The 17,435-nt window shown below is 33.6% G+C and overlaps 1 protein-coding gene across 16 annotated transcripts in view; it reads right to left on the bottom strand.

Moving 5' to 3' along the window:
- Window positions 1-17,435, bottom strand: part of dnc (phosphodiesterase dunce) — a 423,485-nt gene that overhangs the window by 10,199 nt on the left and 395,851 nt on the right. For 13 of the 16 annotated variants that reach the window (XM_074117428.1, XM_074117438.1, XM_074117433.1 and 10 more), the window contains 4 exons: window positions 10,997-11,061; window positions 9,831-9,964; window positions 3,399-3,492; window positions 789-1,015 (listed from right to left, as the gene is read on the bottom strand). In XM_074117428.1, the coding sequence (XP_073973529.1) occupies window positions 789-1,015; window positions 3,399-3,492; window positions 9,831-9,964; window positions 10,997-11,061 (520 nt within the window). The remainder of the gene's footprint in view (window positions 1-788; window positions 1,016-3,398; window positions 3,493-9,830; window positions 9,965-10,996; window positions 11,062-17,435) is intronic. The other 3 variants (XM_074117425.1, XM_074117427.1, XM_074117440.1) reach the window with 1 other exon arrangement.

Raw genomic sequence — 17,435 nt, 5'->3', positions numbered from 1 at the left:
GATCACCTTCCAAAATATGTAACTCTATTTAATTTATTCAATGGTGCTCGCGTTGGCGAATAAAAACCTTAACATTAATAGAGAACACTAATTAAATTTAAAACTATTTACATTAATCCGCAATCCACCTATTAGTTATGGAGTATTACTTCTAACCAAATACTCCCTCAAGTTTAAAATAGTATCCCTAAAGAAAACACGACGGTTGATAATGCATCCGGCGTGCATTTCTACTAAATTATCTGTTTCTATCAGTCGCATCTACGAATGCTGAAAAAGCTCTCACATCACGCTAATTCTTCCTTGGCTCAATAACTGTCTACACGCTTCGAACGGAAAGTAATTTGCCCCGACGTCCTCACTACGCTGGGAGGATGTAGCTAACCCACGTTTACTTACATTTGGATTGAAATAAGTTAAAAATTAGGACACACAGATATTTGTTGAATTGCTTAGAGATTGCGTTCTTTGCAACAAATACAAATACAATTGTCAATGTACTCCACCAGTAAAGAGAGATATCCATAAGTTCAAGCGATAGTCCACCGTTCTTATACCTCAGCTATACGACGGAACATGCCAAAAAAAATGACAAAAAATAGGAATTACTTTATACAATTTTTTTAAATTTTAAAAGAAGAGCATTCGTCAGCATAATGCTACCCTTGGACACTTCTCAAACAGTATCTTAGGAATGCTTGTGGCTTACATTGACACTAAGAAGTTTATGATCTTAACTGGAAATGTAAGAAGGAATAGACTTAAGATCCAAGGAGATTTGAGCGTACCTTGGCTAGCTGTTCCTCATGCGGTGTATGGATGCCATATTTTGGTAAAGTTTCCCCAGTAAAACTATTGGTGTGCGTTAAGGATCTTTTCACGCCTTGTATCTGCGACATGGCTGCCACTCTGCCGCGCTCTTTACGGCGCCCAGCCATGGTCGGCGGCCCAGGAAGAGGCGGTGATCTTTCATCTTCTACCCGCAATGAGGGAAGATCTAATTCCTGCTGTTTATCTGCAAAAAACACACACACAAAAATTAAATACAAATAAAAAATATATATATTTTGTTTAGGTAAATGTATTATATTTCGTATGTGCTAGCAGATTTTTTTAAAAAAGGTAAACTTCTTTCTTCTTTACCGCACCTATGATCAAAGTTTAGTTATCAATATCCACAATCTATGTAAACAGGGTGATTAGGAAAGGGCTTAGAATTGACGTGAGTACATTCGAGGGCTACTACTTCTTAGCTCACAACATACACCACTCTTCACCCTCATATCTCTCCCAGAAAGCCCGTATAAGTAATTGTTTCGATAAATGTTTGTAATCACAGTGGCCTGTTAAACCAATTTTGGTGAAACTAAATGGGTCATTTTGACAAAAATCTAGAACAAATTCTCACTCACGACTATCTATCCCAAATTAAAGTAATTACATTTTCCTGTATCTAAGAATTTTTGGTAAAAAAAAATAGTTTACTTTAGTTTTTTAATGGTTTATTGTAATTATTTTATTTTATTTTTTCAAATTTTGAACAATTCCTAAGAGAGCAGTTAATTTTAGAGAGACTTAGAGTGTAACCGCTGGGTAACTCAGCTAGTGAGTGTATTGTAGAGACAATATTGTAATTGTTACTGATAGTGTTGCTGCGCTGGTGTAACTCTCCAAAATTATATTCATAAATAAAAATTAAAAATATGTAACAAAAAACATTGAATTTTACTCACTTTTAATTACTAATAATAATATACTGGTAATGAGATTTCCTAACATTTTCTAAAAGTTAGATTTTAGACGTAAAGCTTCTTGCTATCTCTTTTCCAGAACTTTTAGCCTTTCTCGATCTCCACATTTTTACCACAACCTCAATGCCAGTTATTACGTACAAAAATAAACTTACTTAAATACATTGATAACATTTTATTTCCATATATCTCATTCTATATTTATTTATTTTTTTATTTGTCTGATACCCTATGTTTAAATTTAATTCTATTCCATGCCATCCATGTAAGTACACATCGTGACACGTATATTCCAAATGAACCATAGTTCACTTCTTTCTCTTTGAAGGTATGGAAAGTGTGTAAGGTTAATACATTTTATTGAGAATTTGCTTCATTTGTGGAAGTAGTCCGCAAAAACTATATGCAGTTGATAACAGTGTCTGCACTTGGGGCCTAGATACTTTTGAAGACAACCAGATCACTCTGAAGCAAGTCACTGCACATATCACCTATCTTTATTTTAGGTTGATAGGTTGTTTTAAATTTATGTAACTGAACATGATGATCCGCAACCAAAGTAGGATATATTTCAGTACGTTTATGTAAAAATAAAGATACGGAGCCAAAGTCAGAGATTATTTCTTGATCAGGGTAATGGTGCACAAATCACGAAATGTGCTATAAGTTAGAAAAGTAACAATGACGCTTGCGATGTTGTATTTTTAGCAAAGGTCCATATTGGTGTTTCCTCTTTAAAAAAAATTATATTAAACTTTCATTAATTAAAGCAAAAACTTGGCTTTGATAACGGTGTGTACTTTTTATTGGATTTAACATGCAAATCTACTATGAACGCGACGAGAAGTGACGGTAAGAGACTATAAAGGGAAATGATAAAGTTGGTTCAGCAGTAAGAAAATCCGATTAGGTGTAGGAAAAGAAGAGAATGTGGGAGGTACGCTGGTTCCCGAGGGAAAGGGAATCTAATTTCCACAGAGGCTGACTGCTTCTTCTTTTTAATGTACATTACGAGAAAAGTAGCGTTCACCTTTCAACGGACAAGAGTCTTCATTTTTTTAAGATGAGAACGAAGTTTAAAATAAATATAAATCTATGCAAATTTGTGGGAAACGGATATCCGATTTCTTTACGAATCGTGTATATTTATTATTCTGTATTGGTTGAATTGCCATATTGAATTAGAAGAAAGATTACCAATTTTTTACTTTCTCCTGTACATGGAAATACTGTGGAAATACAAATTGTGTTTTTGATACTTTCGGTACGAATAAATTGATTTTGGAAATTGAATGAGTGAGTTTCGAATGGTCTTAATAATCAAAAAAATTAAAAGCACAAAAAACTCTGCATTCTGTAGTAAGTTTCAGCCAATTTGGTTTTTGTAAAATTTTATATTTATAGTCGGGAAAACTTGTCCAGAAAAATTAGTTCGTTTGAAGGGTTGTTAGGTTGTTGCTGATGGCAGATCAATCTAAGGCTCATCTATAACATCCATTTAACATTTATTTGCATTTTTATGTGCACTAAGTGAAAATGCTACTTCCCAAGAAAATAGGTCGTGCAGAATAGGAAACCACTTATCTTTTGGTTGCCCTCAGCAAATATTTATCTATCTATGAATGGTATGAATACAATAGTACTTACCTAAAAATGTAGAACAGATGTATTCGGAAATTTGGTTGCCTGATTTGCTGGATTCAGAGAAATGACTCAGCTCTTTGTTCAACATTCTTTTAAACTGTTAACAGATGAAACAAAAAAGTTAAAAATTTGCACTATTACATTAACTTTAGTTTTGCATTTATTGTCGTTTGTGAAAACTTCGACAATTTTATTTCCAAGGAACCTCATTTTAAGGTCTTTATTTGATTTCGAGATCGGCCTAACTATGCCAATAAATGAAGTTTCTCATTAGTCTCTCATAATGCCAACATTATGGCCCATTAACGGAAACTCAGCGCTTCGCTGGAGCTTAAAAATCCTTCGGCACCTTCTGTGAACTATTCTGCTCTTCTAGCAGCTGGAGGAGGTTTATGGTAGATTAGTGAAATTCATCTGAAACGCAGCTATTGAAGGACTAAATTTTTTTGATGGAGTACGCTCCTTATTTAATTTGAAAACTCATCATAACATCCTCACTGGACCAATCAGTGGGAAATATAGTTGTATGTTTATAAATAGATACGAGTATATCTAATAATTCAAGACGAGTATTCCTAACTTCCCAAGTTGTTTAAAATTTCTTCCACGCTTTACGTATACAGGTGTGAACATTTTTTTGTTATTGGCTTTGTTCTGATAATCAATTTCAAAGGAAACTATTTTTAATTCTCAAATTTCAATGCAGATATTAACGTCAAATAATTTGTTTGTTTTGTTTTTGTCTTTTAATAGGGTAGAATAAAGTATATCACGTGCACAGCATAACCTTCCCGAAGCGCCAAATGCCCGAATATTGCTAATTCCTGTTGGTACAATAGGCGAGTAAACTTGTCCAGGCTGAAAACAAGAAGTTTGAGAGGAAGAATATTTGTACCCATAAGGGAGGGAAGCGCTTGAATTTCGCAAACTTATTAGCTTTATGGAGAAGCTCTTATTGAAATTATAAAATAGAAAAAGTTAAAGATCACAGAGTTGCAAGTCGTTGTAGAATTCTAATTTTTATGAAGAATCAAAGTCGATCTAGGAGTAACCTACAAAAAGTGTTATCTTGCTATAGGGAAGACATTTCCTGCATACCGACTATCGCAATGGGCAAGTTGTACTTAAACCCAGCCGTTCTAATTGAGAAGTGCAAACTCTAAGAAAGCTACAATCGTACAAAGATTACCCTGACAACCTTCGACAATAAGTTGGACATCGATGGTAATGTATGATGGTTCATTGGCAGTCGAAAAGGCACCCTTAGCAACGAGTACACTGGGAGACATGTTTAATAATAGGGAGTAATAGCCGTTAGGCGGTAGACTCAAGGTTTTTGGACAAAGTAACAGACTATGGAAAACTTTTTGCGCCTCATACTAAATTATTAAACGCGTTACAACGTATTTGTTTGCATCTAAACTAAGTGATGGCAGTTTGTCATTAATTACAATTAAAACAAAGGCCTGTCGCCTTCTCTCACTAATTGTATCATAGTTATGTGTCTACAGAGATCTCATCACGTCCAATTGTTTGTCCCATTAATTATTGTACCATGCGTTAATATTCAATTACAATTCTCTGTACGTACCAGATATTCAGGCACTGTCCCAACATTCAACACACACTTGTCACAAAACTGAGAGTATGCTTGGTAATGAAGGCAACAAATTAGTCCCAGACTATTGTTTTACCCTGTAGACATTATATAACAATAGTCCTACTACTCTATTAGCCATTTCGGCATTGAATTTTTTGAATAGACAATCACGTTTAGCAATATAAAAGAATCTGACTCGAAAAATCTTACGACTTTTCCAAAAATAATTTAATAAATATTATTTTCGTAGAACTTTAAATTTATAAGTTCAAAAAACTTAAACGAAATGGCTAAAAACTAAAAATCTATTCAGAAAAAGAGTTAACGTACCGGTAGTTCACATTTTTCCTAAGTTTGGAACTTTACAAAGATACTGAATTTACACTTACAAGACACTTTAGAGGAAAATGTAACCCTTAATAGGGATGTATGCAATGAGCCTACGAGCTCTTTTCGAGGTCGCGAAGCTTCGTGGCTGCAGACGCAGGAGAGAATTTAATTGGATTTAATTTGGTATGCAGTGGAAGTGAAATGTTTAACCTCCTAAGAATCGAATTGATCTTAAGACGTTTTAAACTAAATGATTCTGTATCTGGATGGCTGAGCACAAGGTAAGTATTGAAGTATAATTTTTTTCCCCCCTTGGGCCAGAAAAAACATCTCAATCAATAACAGAGCAACTTTAAGTGAACTCTGCAGTCTACTGAGTGCAGTTATAGTTGAGTGCTTTAGGTTGAAGAAGCCACTACAACTGTTTTATTCAATAAAGCTGAATATTCTATTTTAGTTTCAAAGCGATTTTAACATTAGATTCCTATTTAGTTATTTGGTAATGATAAATAATGCTTTTATTTATTTAAAAAAAATCAGATCTTTTCGAAACAATGTTTATTACCACTCTTTTCCGTATAGACTGCACTTTCTCGCATCTATTAAGTTTTATTATTTAGGAAATTTGATAGAAGTTGAATATCGTTGAACAATGTCGCTCTCAGAATATTTTGAAGAAGATTAGAACAGGTTGAGTTAATAATTTTTCAGGAAATCCAGTAAATTCATAACGATGGAAAAATGACGCACGCCAAGAAAACTTGCTCTGAAATTTTTTAATTTTAATCCTATCAATTAAGAATTACAGCAGAAGAAAATCAATTAAAATGCTAAAGACAATTTTTCATATTTTATTTTTAAATTTACTGGTCTAAATTATATATCGAAAAAACTATATACCAATAACCACAATATTTATTATTCGAGAAAATTCTGTGCATTTGGCGTGATTTGAAGCGGTTTTGCAGTTTAACGCATTACACAAAAAACCCAATTAAAATTGAATTTTCACAGCATTCCACAAGTTGAAAATGTAAACTGATTCAGATAACTTTTTGAATAACTACAATTAGGATGTATTCATTTCATCTGAAAGAAAACACAGGATGTAACGATAAACATATAGAATTTTATTTCTGCAGAGAGAAGGCAGAAAACTTGAGAAAGATAAGAAGTAGGTTTCTGGCAAATGTCATTCAATAATACAAATATGATACGCTGATGTGTATGGAATATTATTCAGTAAACACAAACACAAGTAAAATAAAATTCTGCTTTTAATAGCGGTCCTATTTTTAATTTTGTTTTCTTGATTTTTCTAATAATTTTAAATTAATTATTGAACTAAAAAAAAATCTCGCTATAATTTCGAAAAATTAATAGTTTCTAATTAAATTTACAAATACCGAAGATTTGTACTTACATACAAAGCTCTGATGTCTTGAGGAGAAACGACGAAGCAAATTAAATTCCCAAAAAACGCGCTGCCGCTGCTGGTTTTTATATTTTAAAATTCTATTTATTTTTATTTCTTAATCAAAAGTTATATTGAATTATTTTAAAAACGCCTTTTTCTTTTCGAGTAATAAAGTCGTGTTTACAACAAGGTAAAATAGGACAAATAAAATTGAAGGTATTATTTGAGTAAAAAAATATATAGTTAAAAAAAAAGAAGACAAACGTTTGTTTTGACTAATTTATTACAAAGTGGTTTGGTAAGAAAATATTTACCTTTTTTTTTAAAGAAATAATAATGAAAACACTCATCTCTGCTTCTTTTTTTCCTTAATAACAAGAGAAGATATAAATTGTTGTTTTACTGGAGAAATATAACGTTGTTAGCAGACCGAGATTTTTAATGATGTTCTTAAAAACAAGTTTATCAAGTCTGAATTTATTAATTTTAACAAAATGGAAGTCTTAAGTTCTGTTATAAAACAGTTACAGAGTCGAAGATGAGACAGAAGAAAAAGGCTAATGAAGTATATATATATATATATATATATATATATATATATATATATATTCCTACAAACAAAGAGTTGTTTTCATTATTAAAGTCTTATTTTTAATTGTGTTTTCTGGACTCTCATAAATAGCGTTCAATTTCTTGATTGTGATAAACTATTTAAGATACAGTAACTTATCATCAAGGTTTTATTGTTTCTGTCGGATTTCGAATAGCATTTATGCCAGTTACCCCTATCAATTACTGAAGCCAGCCCTTCTTCATCCTGGGTTCACATCGAGTTCTGTTCACTTCTCATCGGCACTTTTCCACATTGAGTGCTTGGCAACTGAGAGTCACGTTCTAAAAAGGGGCGAGCTTAACCCATAACGGGAATTTTCCAGACCTTTGCAAACCCTCTAATAGCCACCTACATTCGCGAGTGACTGCTGGAAGGGCAATGCACAGCTCACTTCACTTTATTGCAGTTCTCTCTCTATTCCATTATTTTAGTTTTACTGCCTCTTAAATTTTATAAATCAGATTTTTCGTTTCCAATATATAAACCATTTATATATATAACCATATTCACCCTGGAGATCAATTTTTCATCAGTACTATTGTTCAGTTGCAAAGAATTTTAAAGCACCTACACCAAGCACACACAAAAATTACGGGCAGCTGTTGTGTGCGAAGCTATTAGTGTTTAGGACATCTTGCAATATGCAATATGGCTACACATATCTTGCACGTCAGCTGCATTCTTTCATACGCAAACATCCATGGACCCTCCAAATACGAGGTGTGGCTATTAAATAACCAGACTATTGCTATAAAACATTTTATTTTAAATTTATACATATTTAGTTACTATCACCTTCAATATACATCCCTCCCCTATCCCTACAACGCACCATGCGAATTTACCATTGTTCGAAACAGTGCTGGAAGTCTTTTTCTTTCAGCTCCTGCATGACGCGTGCCGCTTTTTCTTTCACAGCTTCAACGGACTGAAATCGTGTTCCTCTTAATGCAGATTTGACTTTAGGGAACAGATAAAAGTCACATGGGGCCAGGTCAGGCGAAAAAGGCGGATGGCCTAAATCTGGGATGTTGTACTTGGCTAGAAATGTCTTGAGAGACAATGCAGTGTGAGCAGGCGCGTTGTCTTGATGGAGAACCCATGACTTGTTCTTTCACAAATCGGGTCGTTTTTCCCTTACTCTTTCACGGAGATGAGCAAGCACCTCACGGTAGTAATGTTGATTAATTATAATCGATATTTTCATCCGTTTTGGACGTGGAAGGGCGACCTGAGCGGTCATCATCTTCGACGTCTCTCAGCCATCTTGGAAACGCTTGAACCACTCAAAAACTCGCCCACGTGATTAACATTCATCGCCATAATCTTCTTTTAATAAAAGATAAGTTTCAGTAGCGGTTTTACCAAGTTTCATGTGAAATTTCACGATAATTCTTTGCTATACTACATGTGTAGTATCATGTTTTCGGCAAAACGAAACTAACACCTCTTACACAAACGACGGCTCCGGTCAGACAGATTTCTCTACAAGCACGTGAGACGCTGCAATCGAAAGAGAAGGCTTTACGCTTAACAGCTGTCGGTCGTTAGGATTTGGCGCATACATAGTTCTTCTGTAGCAGCACCAGTCTCGTTAATTTAATAGCCATACCTCGTATGTTTTAGGTCGCCGAGAATTTGGCTTCATAACTAATTCTTTCATATTTTCTTGAGGTAGAAGAGAGATAAAACTAAAATACTAGAAGAAGAACAATGTAATTTCTGTTCTGGGAGGAGTACAGTTTGCAGGATCTGTTGTTTACCCAAATTGGCTAAATCCACGAGATATTGTCTATAGTACTGGCATTCAAGATACTGTGACTCATTATATAAAAGAACACAATGGTATATGAGATTTTGCTCCTTCAAGGGCATGATTGATTAAGTGTTGTAGAGTATTGTCCTACTTGTCTTCAGCACTCTATCAATCATCATACATTGTACAATAGCTGACTACATTCTTTGATAAGCACTGGCACCCAGTTGAACAAAGCATGGCTTACTCTGGCACAATTCGTTTATACGCAAAGCTTCTAGGCAGTGCTTCTGTCGATGCAGGTGTACAAAGATATTTGTTTTCTTCCACCTCTACTTGTTCTGCCAAAGCATAGTGAAAGTTTACAGGTCATGCTCTGAGATGGCGCTGCTACCAATGAAATTTCGCATGGTAACGAATCATAAAAACGTGTGTCAACAGTCAACTTGATCTGGCGAGTAGTTTTCTTTGTACGATTACTTAATTTTAAAGTTGACTTGTAATGGGTGGAAAGCGGTGGCGCTGTAACGAAAAAGTCGAATAAACGTTTAGAGACTTACACTTTACAATGCGCACAGCAAAATGCCCACGTCTCTGCAGCAGTATTGCGCTTTTCGATGCGCCATTGCCTAGTCATTGTTATGACTAGTTGAGTAATAGACAATATTATTATTCTATAGTAAGAATTCATTTTAACACACTGGCAAAGAGTTACTCACCTTGAGAGAGGCCATGTCAGACACACTACGATGTGTTTGTATAGTTTCCAGCTGATCTAAACACCAATCTAATTCTTCCATAGTCTCCAGTGATAGTTTCATGTATGCTTCGTCTGAAATGCAATCGGACGGAGCTGTTCTTAATTATGGCACACTGTCTGCTTACACGTGGACATATGAGTTGGTGGTCTGTTTAATTAATTTTGCGGATTTTAATGCATATTTAACTAACAGAAAATGTTCGTAATATACCTAGGCAACGTGACAAAAAAAAAAAGTTGTACCAACCAAACGAATTAAAGTAATGAGGATGTTACTTTCATTTTCTTACTTAAATAAAGATAGTAGTAATTGATTTCAAAATTACCTCAATTATTGAAGTAATTAATAGTATGAAGGTCATACTTGCAAATAAACAAGTTAAGTTTTTGTGAAAGTTTTATTCAAAAGAATAATGGTTATAATCTACGATTAGGCCAGAGTACAAAGAAACAGCGTTTCTCGAAGGTACCGATTTGGAAATGGGAAGCTTGTAGTACGCAAGAAGAACGTATCTCGTTCCGATCTTCAGTTTGGATCTGATTTGGGAGGTCCTGATCAGAGGAAGGCATTTAGTACATGTCTTGGCATTAACTTACTTGGAAAAGTAATCAACGTAGAAATAGTTGGTTCAAGAGTGAATTTATGGTTTGCAATTTAGTTAGGTACAATCAAGTGTATTGGATCAAACTACTTTATTCAAAGAGCGTCCTTACAAAAAATTATGTGGATTAGCGTTTTTTGTTCTTCACTTCTATCGGTTAAGACGAAGACTGCCCAATCATGTCTTCAAAGGCAACGGTCTCCATTGTCAAAAAAGGCCAACTATCTGTGGATAATCCAACGGGGAACTCATTCACCTTGTTCTGTAATACGAATTCGGGTCGTGTTTTTTTTTTGGCACGCAGTTTACTTATTAAAAAACTTTACAAATATGCAATCAAACCAGCAACATTGATATAAATTATCTTATTTTTTGAAATCAAACTTAAAAATGTATTAAAAATAATCATCATTGTCGTTTAAATTGCTTCTTTCATTAAATTTAGATATAATTTTAATAACGAGAGATATAAGTTCGGAAATTCGGAGCAATTATGTGACACGTTCTAATAGAATATACATACCTCCTGGTGTTAAAATTCTTGGCTGTGGTGTTGTGCTTCCTGCAGACCCTGAAGACCGCCTCGATCTGCGAACCGACACACGTTTATGAACAAAAATATTGTTACATACTAAATTGATATTAACTAAATGAAGATAATTTTCTACAATATCTCAGTCATCTTCATAATCACTAGAATTATGAAAATTGTACATTCCGAAGGTATCCATTCTAAAAGCGATAATTTTTGTAACACTTTACCAACTTAAATGAAATTAAATATAAATTCTCTTCATTTAAATACATATCCGGCGCTACAGCCCGAACTGAGCCTTGGCCTCCACCCAGAACTTCCTTCAGCTTTCCCTGTCCTGCGGTTTCGTTCTCCAATTTATTTATCAGACCAAATTAAAAGAAGTATAAAAATATGTTTTTTCTTTATTTTCCAAACTCAAATTGTTTCTATTTTTTTGTAAAAAGAGTAATATAGTAGTGATACAAAGAGTAAGGGGTGTTTAGAAATTAAAACACTAAACATTACTGTTAGTTGAATAATCACGGTTTTCCCAGTTGTATGTCTTGCAGATAATTTTAACGAAAAATATAACTAATCTCGATTAAAAACAGAGATAGAAGAGGATCCGGCGACTGTTCATAATAAATGACGTACATAGTTAAGAGTGTTTTCAACAAATTCTAGTTTTTGCAAACGAAAGTGAACTGAATCATCGAATTTCTTTTTTAGGTCAATTTTCGCATACATTATTTAGCTTTGAATGAATTAAAATAAACAATATTCAAAATAAAGGATCTTTACGCTTTGCTTATCACGAATTAATTTTTTGTTTTAATTTTACCCATTCCGTATTGCATTTTCCCCACAAGCTAGCATTATCAAGTAATCTAACCTTTTTTCGTATTAGAAGGTTTCTTCTTATACAAGGATGAAGAAAATTCAGTTCTCTCAAAATAATTTTTCTAATCATTGAAAATCGCTTCATCCTTTTCATCTATTTTAGGCATAATTTTAGATGACTTAAGTTTTCTCAGAACTAATTTCAGTTGTTGTCTAGCAAAAAGGGCCACATTTCTTCTATGATCTTGTAACCTTTGTAGTTTAATTTTCCAAAATTTTGTCTGCTGATAACTTAAACGCATTAAGTATGTATCTTTGTGGTGGGATCGTTTTGTTTATTTCTGTAAGTACTATCTGATTTTGAATGCGATTTTATTTAAATTTTGTGTCATGACTTTCTCTAAAAAACTGCATAATCATTTTCACTTTTTGCATTCCATGTAAAGGAGTTTGTAAAATTAAATTTAAACTTGGCATGATGCCAATTATCTAATCTAGCAATTGCTGTCATATTAATAACGTAATCGGAAACAAAGCGGAGATTTTTTTTTCGCTATTTCTCGTTTCATACCGTAAGTATTCTTAGCAGTATGAAGTAACAATTACTATTCAGCTACTTAGCTGAATGCGAAACAGTTCAATAAATGTGATTTTAGATTACATGCGTTGTATATGAGCAATACGCTGGTATTCGGAATTATGTCAAGCATACGGGCTAATAGCAAATGCAGTCAAATGTTGTACCATTTTCAATTTTTGTTGAACATTGCTTTCTAGTTTAGAATTATGCCTCTAGTTAGCCTTTTCCTGGAAGAGTGGCTAATAATATTTCTTGGAATTCTTATATTAGACTATAGAATAAAAAACTAAAAATGCATTTTTTAACTGCATATTAATTTTAAACTGATTGGTCAATACGTTCTTCCTTTTTCTAACTAATTGTTAAAGCTATACAACTCTTATAGTAGATGACAGTAGCTGCAATATGTACTTAAACATGACTCTATTTTAGTGTATGCAGTTGCAATGTTAGCGGATTATTATCATAAGACGTAGCAAAAAGAACTAGACCATGATCGGACCCGATTGATCCGTAAAATGTTCAACAAGTTTCTAAAGCAAGGTAATAACTATAGATCAATAGCACAGTATTTTCAAGTTACTAAGCTACCTCCGATCTCATTCTCACAAGAGTTTAACAAAAGCAACCTCGTTTTTGCGTCGGAAAAAAGAACTGTATCTTTAACTATCTTAAAAGAGTTTTTACCTTTTTAGTTCGTTTAAAATGGTTTGAACCAATTATCTTTGAAGTTATTTCAAAACTAAAATCGTAAAACTAAATACAGACTTTTCGATCTACATAAAATTTAATGTTCAGGAAACAGTACAGTAATAAATAGTTTTATTCACTCATAAACGTGACTCATACTTGTACTGACTATTTTCTGCTTAAGGCATTTAAACATCAATCACAAAAAGAAAAGAAAAAAAAATAATGTCAATAAACGATTTAATTGCATCGTAAAATGAAGGTTGGCTTACAGTGATGTCTCGTTTGGCCGGAGATATTGAAAATTTTACAGAGGGCAGATTCTTCTTTATTTGACATTTATTTTAGACTTTAATTTTTTTGCAATCATGACGAATTGTTCTGTGGCAAATAATTTATTTATCTGTTTTCACTGATGTTATTCATTGGATCCAATACTCCAAATATATCATTATAGCTGAAATTCTTAATACTGATCCTATAGAATCTTTCCTTTATTCATAGAATGACGATATCACTCATGATTAAAGCAATGAAAGAATGTCTGGTGAATGTCCCTATAATTTAAAACGTGGCAACAGATTACCTAAACCCTTCCAAGGAGTTCCAACTGTTATTTGAGGTATCCGAACGAATGAAACAGGAGCATTTTTCCAGAAAGAACAAATAAGAAATGTGGGAAGTGGTCCGATGGTTTTTTTTTTCTAATGAGAGAGTAGACTTCAATTTTTTTATTTTCTCTTAGTCTACTAATAAAAGGCTCTATTAAGAAGAAAAAAACGTGCGGACGTTTTATTTTAAGCTTTTATCAGAAATCTATTTTTTGAGGTCTATTGATGTTTATGGAGCTCGAGCGGAGAAAAATGTTTGAACAAAACCAAAAGTATCACACTCATAACTTTCAAAGTTGCTCATTTCTTGACAAAGAGCTCTCCTGTGAAAGGAAGTGGACAATGGTCGCTTCTCTCAAGCCAATTCAAGTCACAGCTTTTCTTGGCAAATTTACTAGTTGCACCAAATGAACATTGTACATAACGAAATAAATAAACGTATTTTCCTTCAATATAACCACACTTACAAGGTACTCACACTAAGGTACTGTCAAACATTTACAGGAAATGCAGGAAAAAAAATCTCCAGCAATTAAATAGCTGCGAAAATTATAGGCGAGGAGCAGACAATGTTAAAAAGGTTTTCGTTAACGAATGCACGGGTCTAAAATAAAATAAGAGAGCGTTGGCGATCAAGTTGTGGGGGGTTGGATTTTGATGACATTGTTCACGGAGCTTCATTTAAATTGTAAAACTTTGGGTCCAAGTTAACAATTCATGAAGCCGTTAGCCTTTTCCTTTATTACAAAGACTGTTATTAAAGTTTTTTTTAAATAACTTTTTATCTTATCGTTTGGATGAAAAGTGAGGAAAGATGGATGAAAATGAAGGTGGTCAGCTTCAAAGGAATAATTCCTATTATGTTGGAAAAATGAAAAATTCATGAATGTGTTTTTTTCATTCAGTTTTTGTAACTGATTAAAATGTTTGATTATTCCACCGGAAAAATTAAAGGCTAAATTTAAACAGAGAAAAATAAATTAAATCTTTAAAAGCTCATTCATATTCTTTGAGAAATTTTTATTCAAACTAATCCGAAGCACAAGACTTATTTGATATTTGATTTCAACTCCCTTGCGATTGTAAGAGCGAAGAAAGGCACATTTAGCCACTTATCGATGTCCCTTATGTGATTTGATCCCTGATGAATGTCTAAGGAGTTATGCAGATAGTTTCAGATTAGATGGAAAATTTGGAGATACAGATTTTTGGTCTGTGACGGGCGGACACTTATTAATGTCTCTTGTTAAATGGACAACTTTTCTATTAATAACAAAATTAATTAATAGCAAAATCCACCTTAAGTTATACAGTCTGGCAAGATCCGGAAGGCCTAATTATGTTGAAAATTTTTGTTCCCAGCAAAAAACAAACTACTTCTAAGGTTTAGTGAAGAAAAAACTAGATCCAGAACAAGAGTTTGAACTAAGGTGGCTGTAGAAAATAGAACTATCCGGACAGATCTTGGGGCACTGTTGGCAATTGACGTAGCTCCATTAGAATAGACAACACTCACAGTAGTTTACTGGATCTTAAGGTTTTCAAAAGGAGATCACTTTATCGCCCGCCATAATATAAGACCAATGTTGATGTTCTTTGGCTGGACACCTGCGGCAAGTCCATGCTCTCTTGAGATTAAAGAAGTATAAATCTTAACATTTAATTAGTCTTATGGTTACACGCATTAAGTTGATTTTAACTCCAAAATATTTACTCTGCCAAATTTCACATATTCTATCGTCTATGTGCTTCAACTAGCTTTTTAAAATAAATAAGATTGAACTGATCAAAAATCAAATATCTTGTGACGACAATCGAATTCTATTGCAACTCTCTTGCAAATGCTGCAAGATTGCAGTAAATGTAAATGAAGGAAGGAAGTGAGATGGGGTGAATCTAAACATTTTTCTTTAAACACCCTCATCTTGCCTGTTACTATAGAAAAGTACAAACTTTTAACGCGGCTGTTGTTCGCTTAGCATGAGATGGTCTTATAATGCGGCAAGATATTTCATTCCCACTTCACGATTTCCATTAAAGCAAGGTACTTTTCTTAACTTAATTTTACGTTTCTCTACAAGCCATTTCCCTTCTAAGCTTACTGCATTAATTCTTAGTTAGGGAGTCTATCATTTGCGATTAAAACGTTCACCTAACAATCCCTCTAAATATGGAAATCATTGTAACAAGATTTGCATATTTATGTTAGTTTTCAAAACTTCCTAGCCAACATTTCCTAATTACAATAACTTAACTGAAATTTATTGTTCTCTTAATTTGTATATTATACATTTTAAAACATTTCGTTTCTAGAGCCACTGTCGTAAACAGCTAGAATTCCTTGTATTATAGTGTACCTATTTTTGAAGATAAAATTAGTAAAAATTTAAATTTGAAGAAAAGATCGAAAATTTTGGTACTACAATATATGGGTCTCTTTAGTAGCATGAACAATAATAGCTTCACATATCTGTTTCAAAGATTCAATAAATTCGGCTTTGTCCACAAGTCACTTTCGCTATTTGTTTACTTTCTCGATCATTCTTGCGGCATAGTCCTCACGATACATCGGTTGGAATGCCCGGGACCAGCACACCGTCAGGGTGTCAGAACTCTGTTGCGTCTCCATGGCAACCGCGGCGGTTTTCATCGACCCGAGGGGATTCCTTTCCTATAAGCCGCTGAGAAGGGGAACAATTTCTGTCCAGGGCTCGTGAAACTATCTTTCTTGTGGCTACAATCTTTTATTTGTTATTAATTAAACTATTTAAATTTTCTGGAATTACTTTTGGAATTATAGAAACTTTCCAGTGGATACATATAGATGCACAATAGGTACACGTTATATTACTTCGACTAAAACTTGGTGCGTGTAAGTAGAGGAACTAATCAGTGTTATCTACCCATCCACCTCTCTCTATTAATTCTATTTATTACATAATGCTTTTGGGGTTTATCCTCTCTCTAATTATATGTAGATATTTTCGTCATTTGCATTAGGGAGAGAGAAAAAAGATTAAAATAAAAATTGTCCAGTAAGAGTTACGTTATCCCATTTAGTAAGATGACTAAGTAGCAAGGTCAATTATTTGCGAGACATGGAAAACAGTAAATAAAAATGTCTTAGTATTCTATATTTTAAGAAAAAAATAATCCTTTTTGAAGTTTATCTCCAATGTTATCAACGTACAACCGATAAACTTATCTATCTCATGATATTCACAATTTGTTAGAGTAAGAAAGTGTGCTTAGTTAGTCATACCACAAATAGGAGGCCGATTGAGAGAATTCAAATTAGCTTTATTCCATTCCTTATCTTAGCCTTTTGTATTTAGAATATCCAGAGACAAAATCCTTGCAAAAATGAGAGTCGATAATACTTAGTCTTGAAGGTAGGCCTACGGATCAGGTTCGTTCTTGAATCAACCGCATGTGATAGACAACAGGGTTATTGAGGCAAGAGATATCCGGTTCGTTTCCATTATTCTAGCAGCTAATCTTATGTCTATTGTTGATCAATTCAAGGCCACTTTTCTCCCATTTATCGGTCTCTTCATTGCCCCTGTAGCTCTAACACCTAGCTGAGATCTGCCAAGCATTCTAAACCATTAAAACGACGTCTTCAGAGAAAAACTCAATTAAGTTAGTTTCTGAATCCGTTTAAATTCATAATTCTAAATCAGGTATATCGGTTCCGCATTAATTTTACTTGTTAATAATTATA

The sequence above is a fragment of the Rhodnius prolixus genome, unplaced genomic scaffold (assembly GCF_049639745.1).
Source record: "Rhodnius prolixus isolate KJV_2025 unplaced genomic scaffold, Rpr scaffold_2, whole genome shotgun sequence".
In the NCBI taxonomy this organism is placed as follows: domain Eukaryota; kingdom Metazoa; phylum Arthropoda; class Insecta; order Hemiptera; family Reduviidae; genus Rhodnius; species Rhodnius prolixus.
The sequence above is the reverse complement of the archived record's forward strand: the minus strand, read 5'-3'. Positions and strand labels throughout refer to the sequence as shown.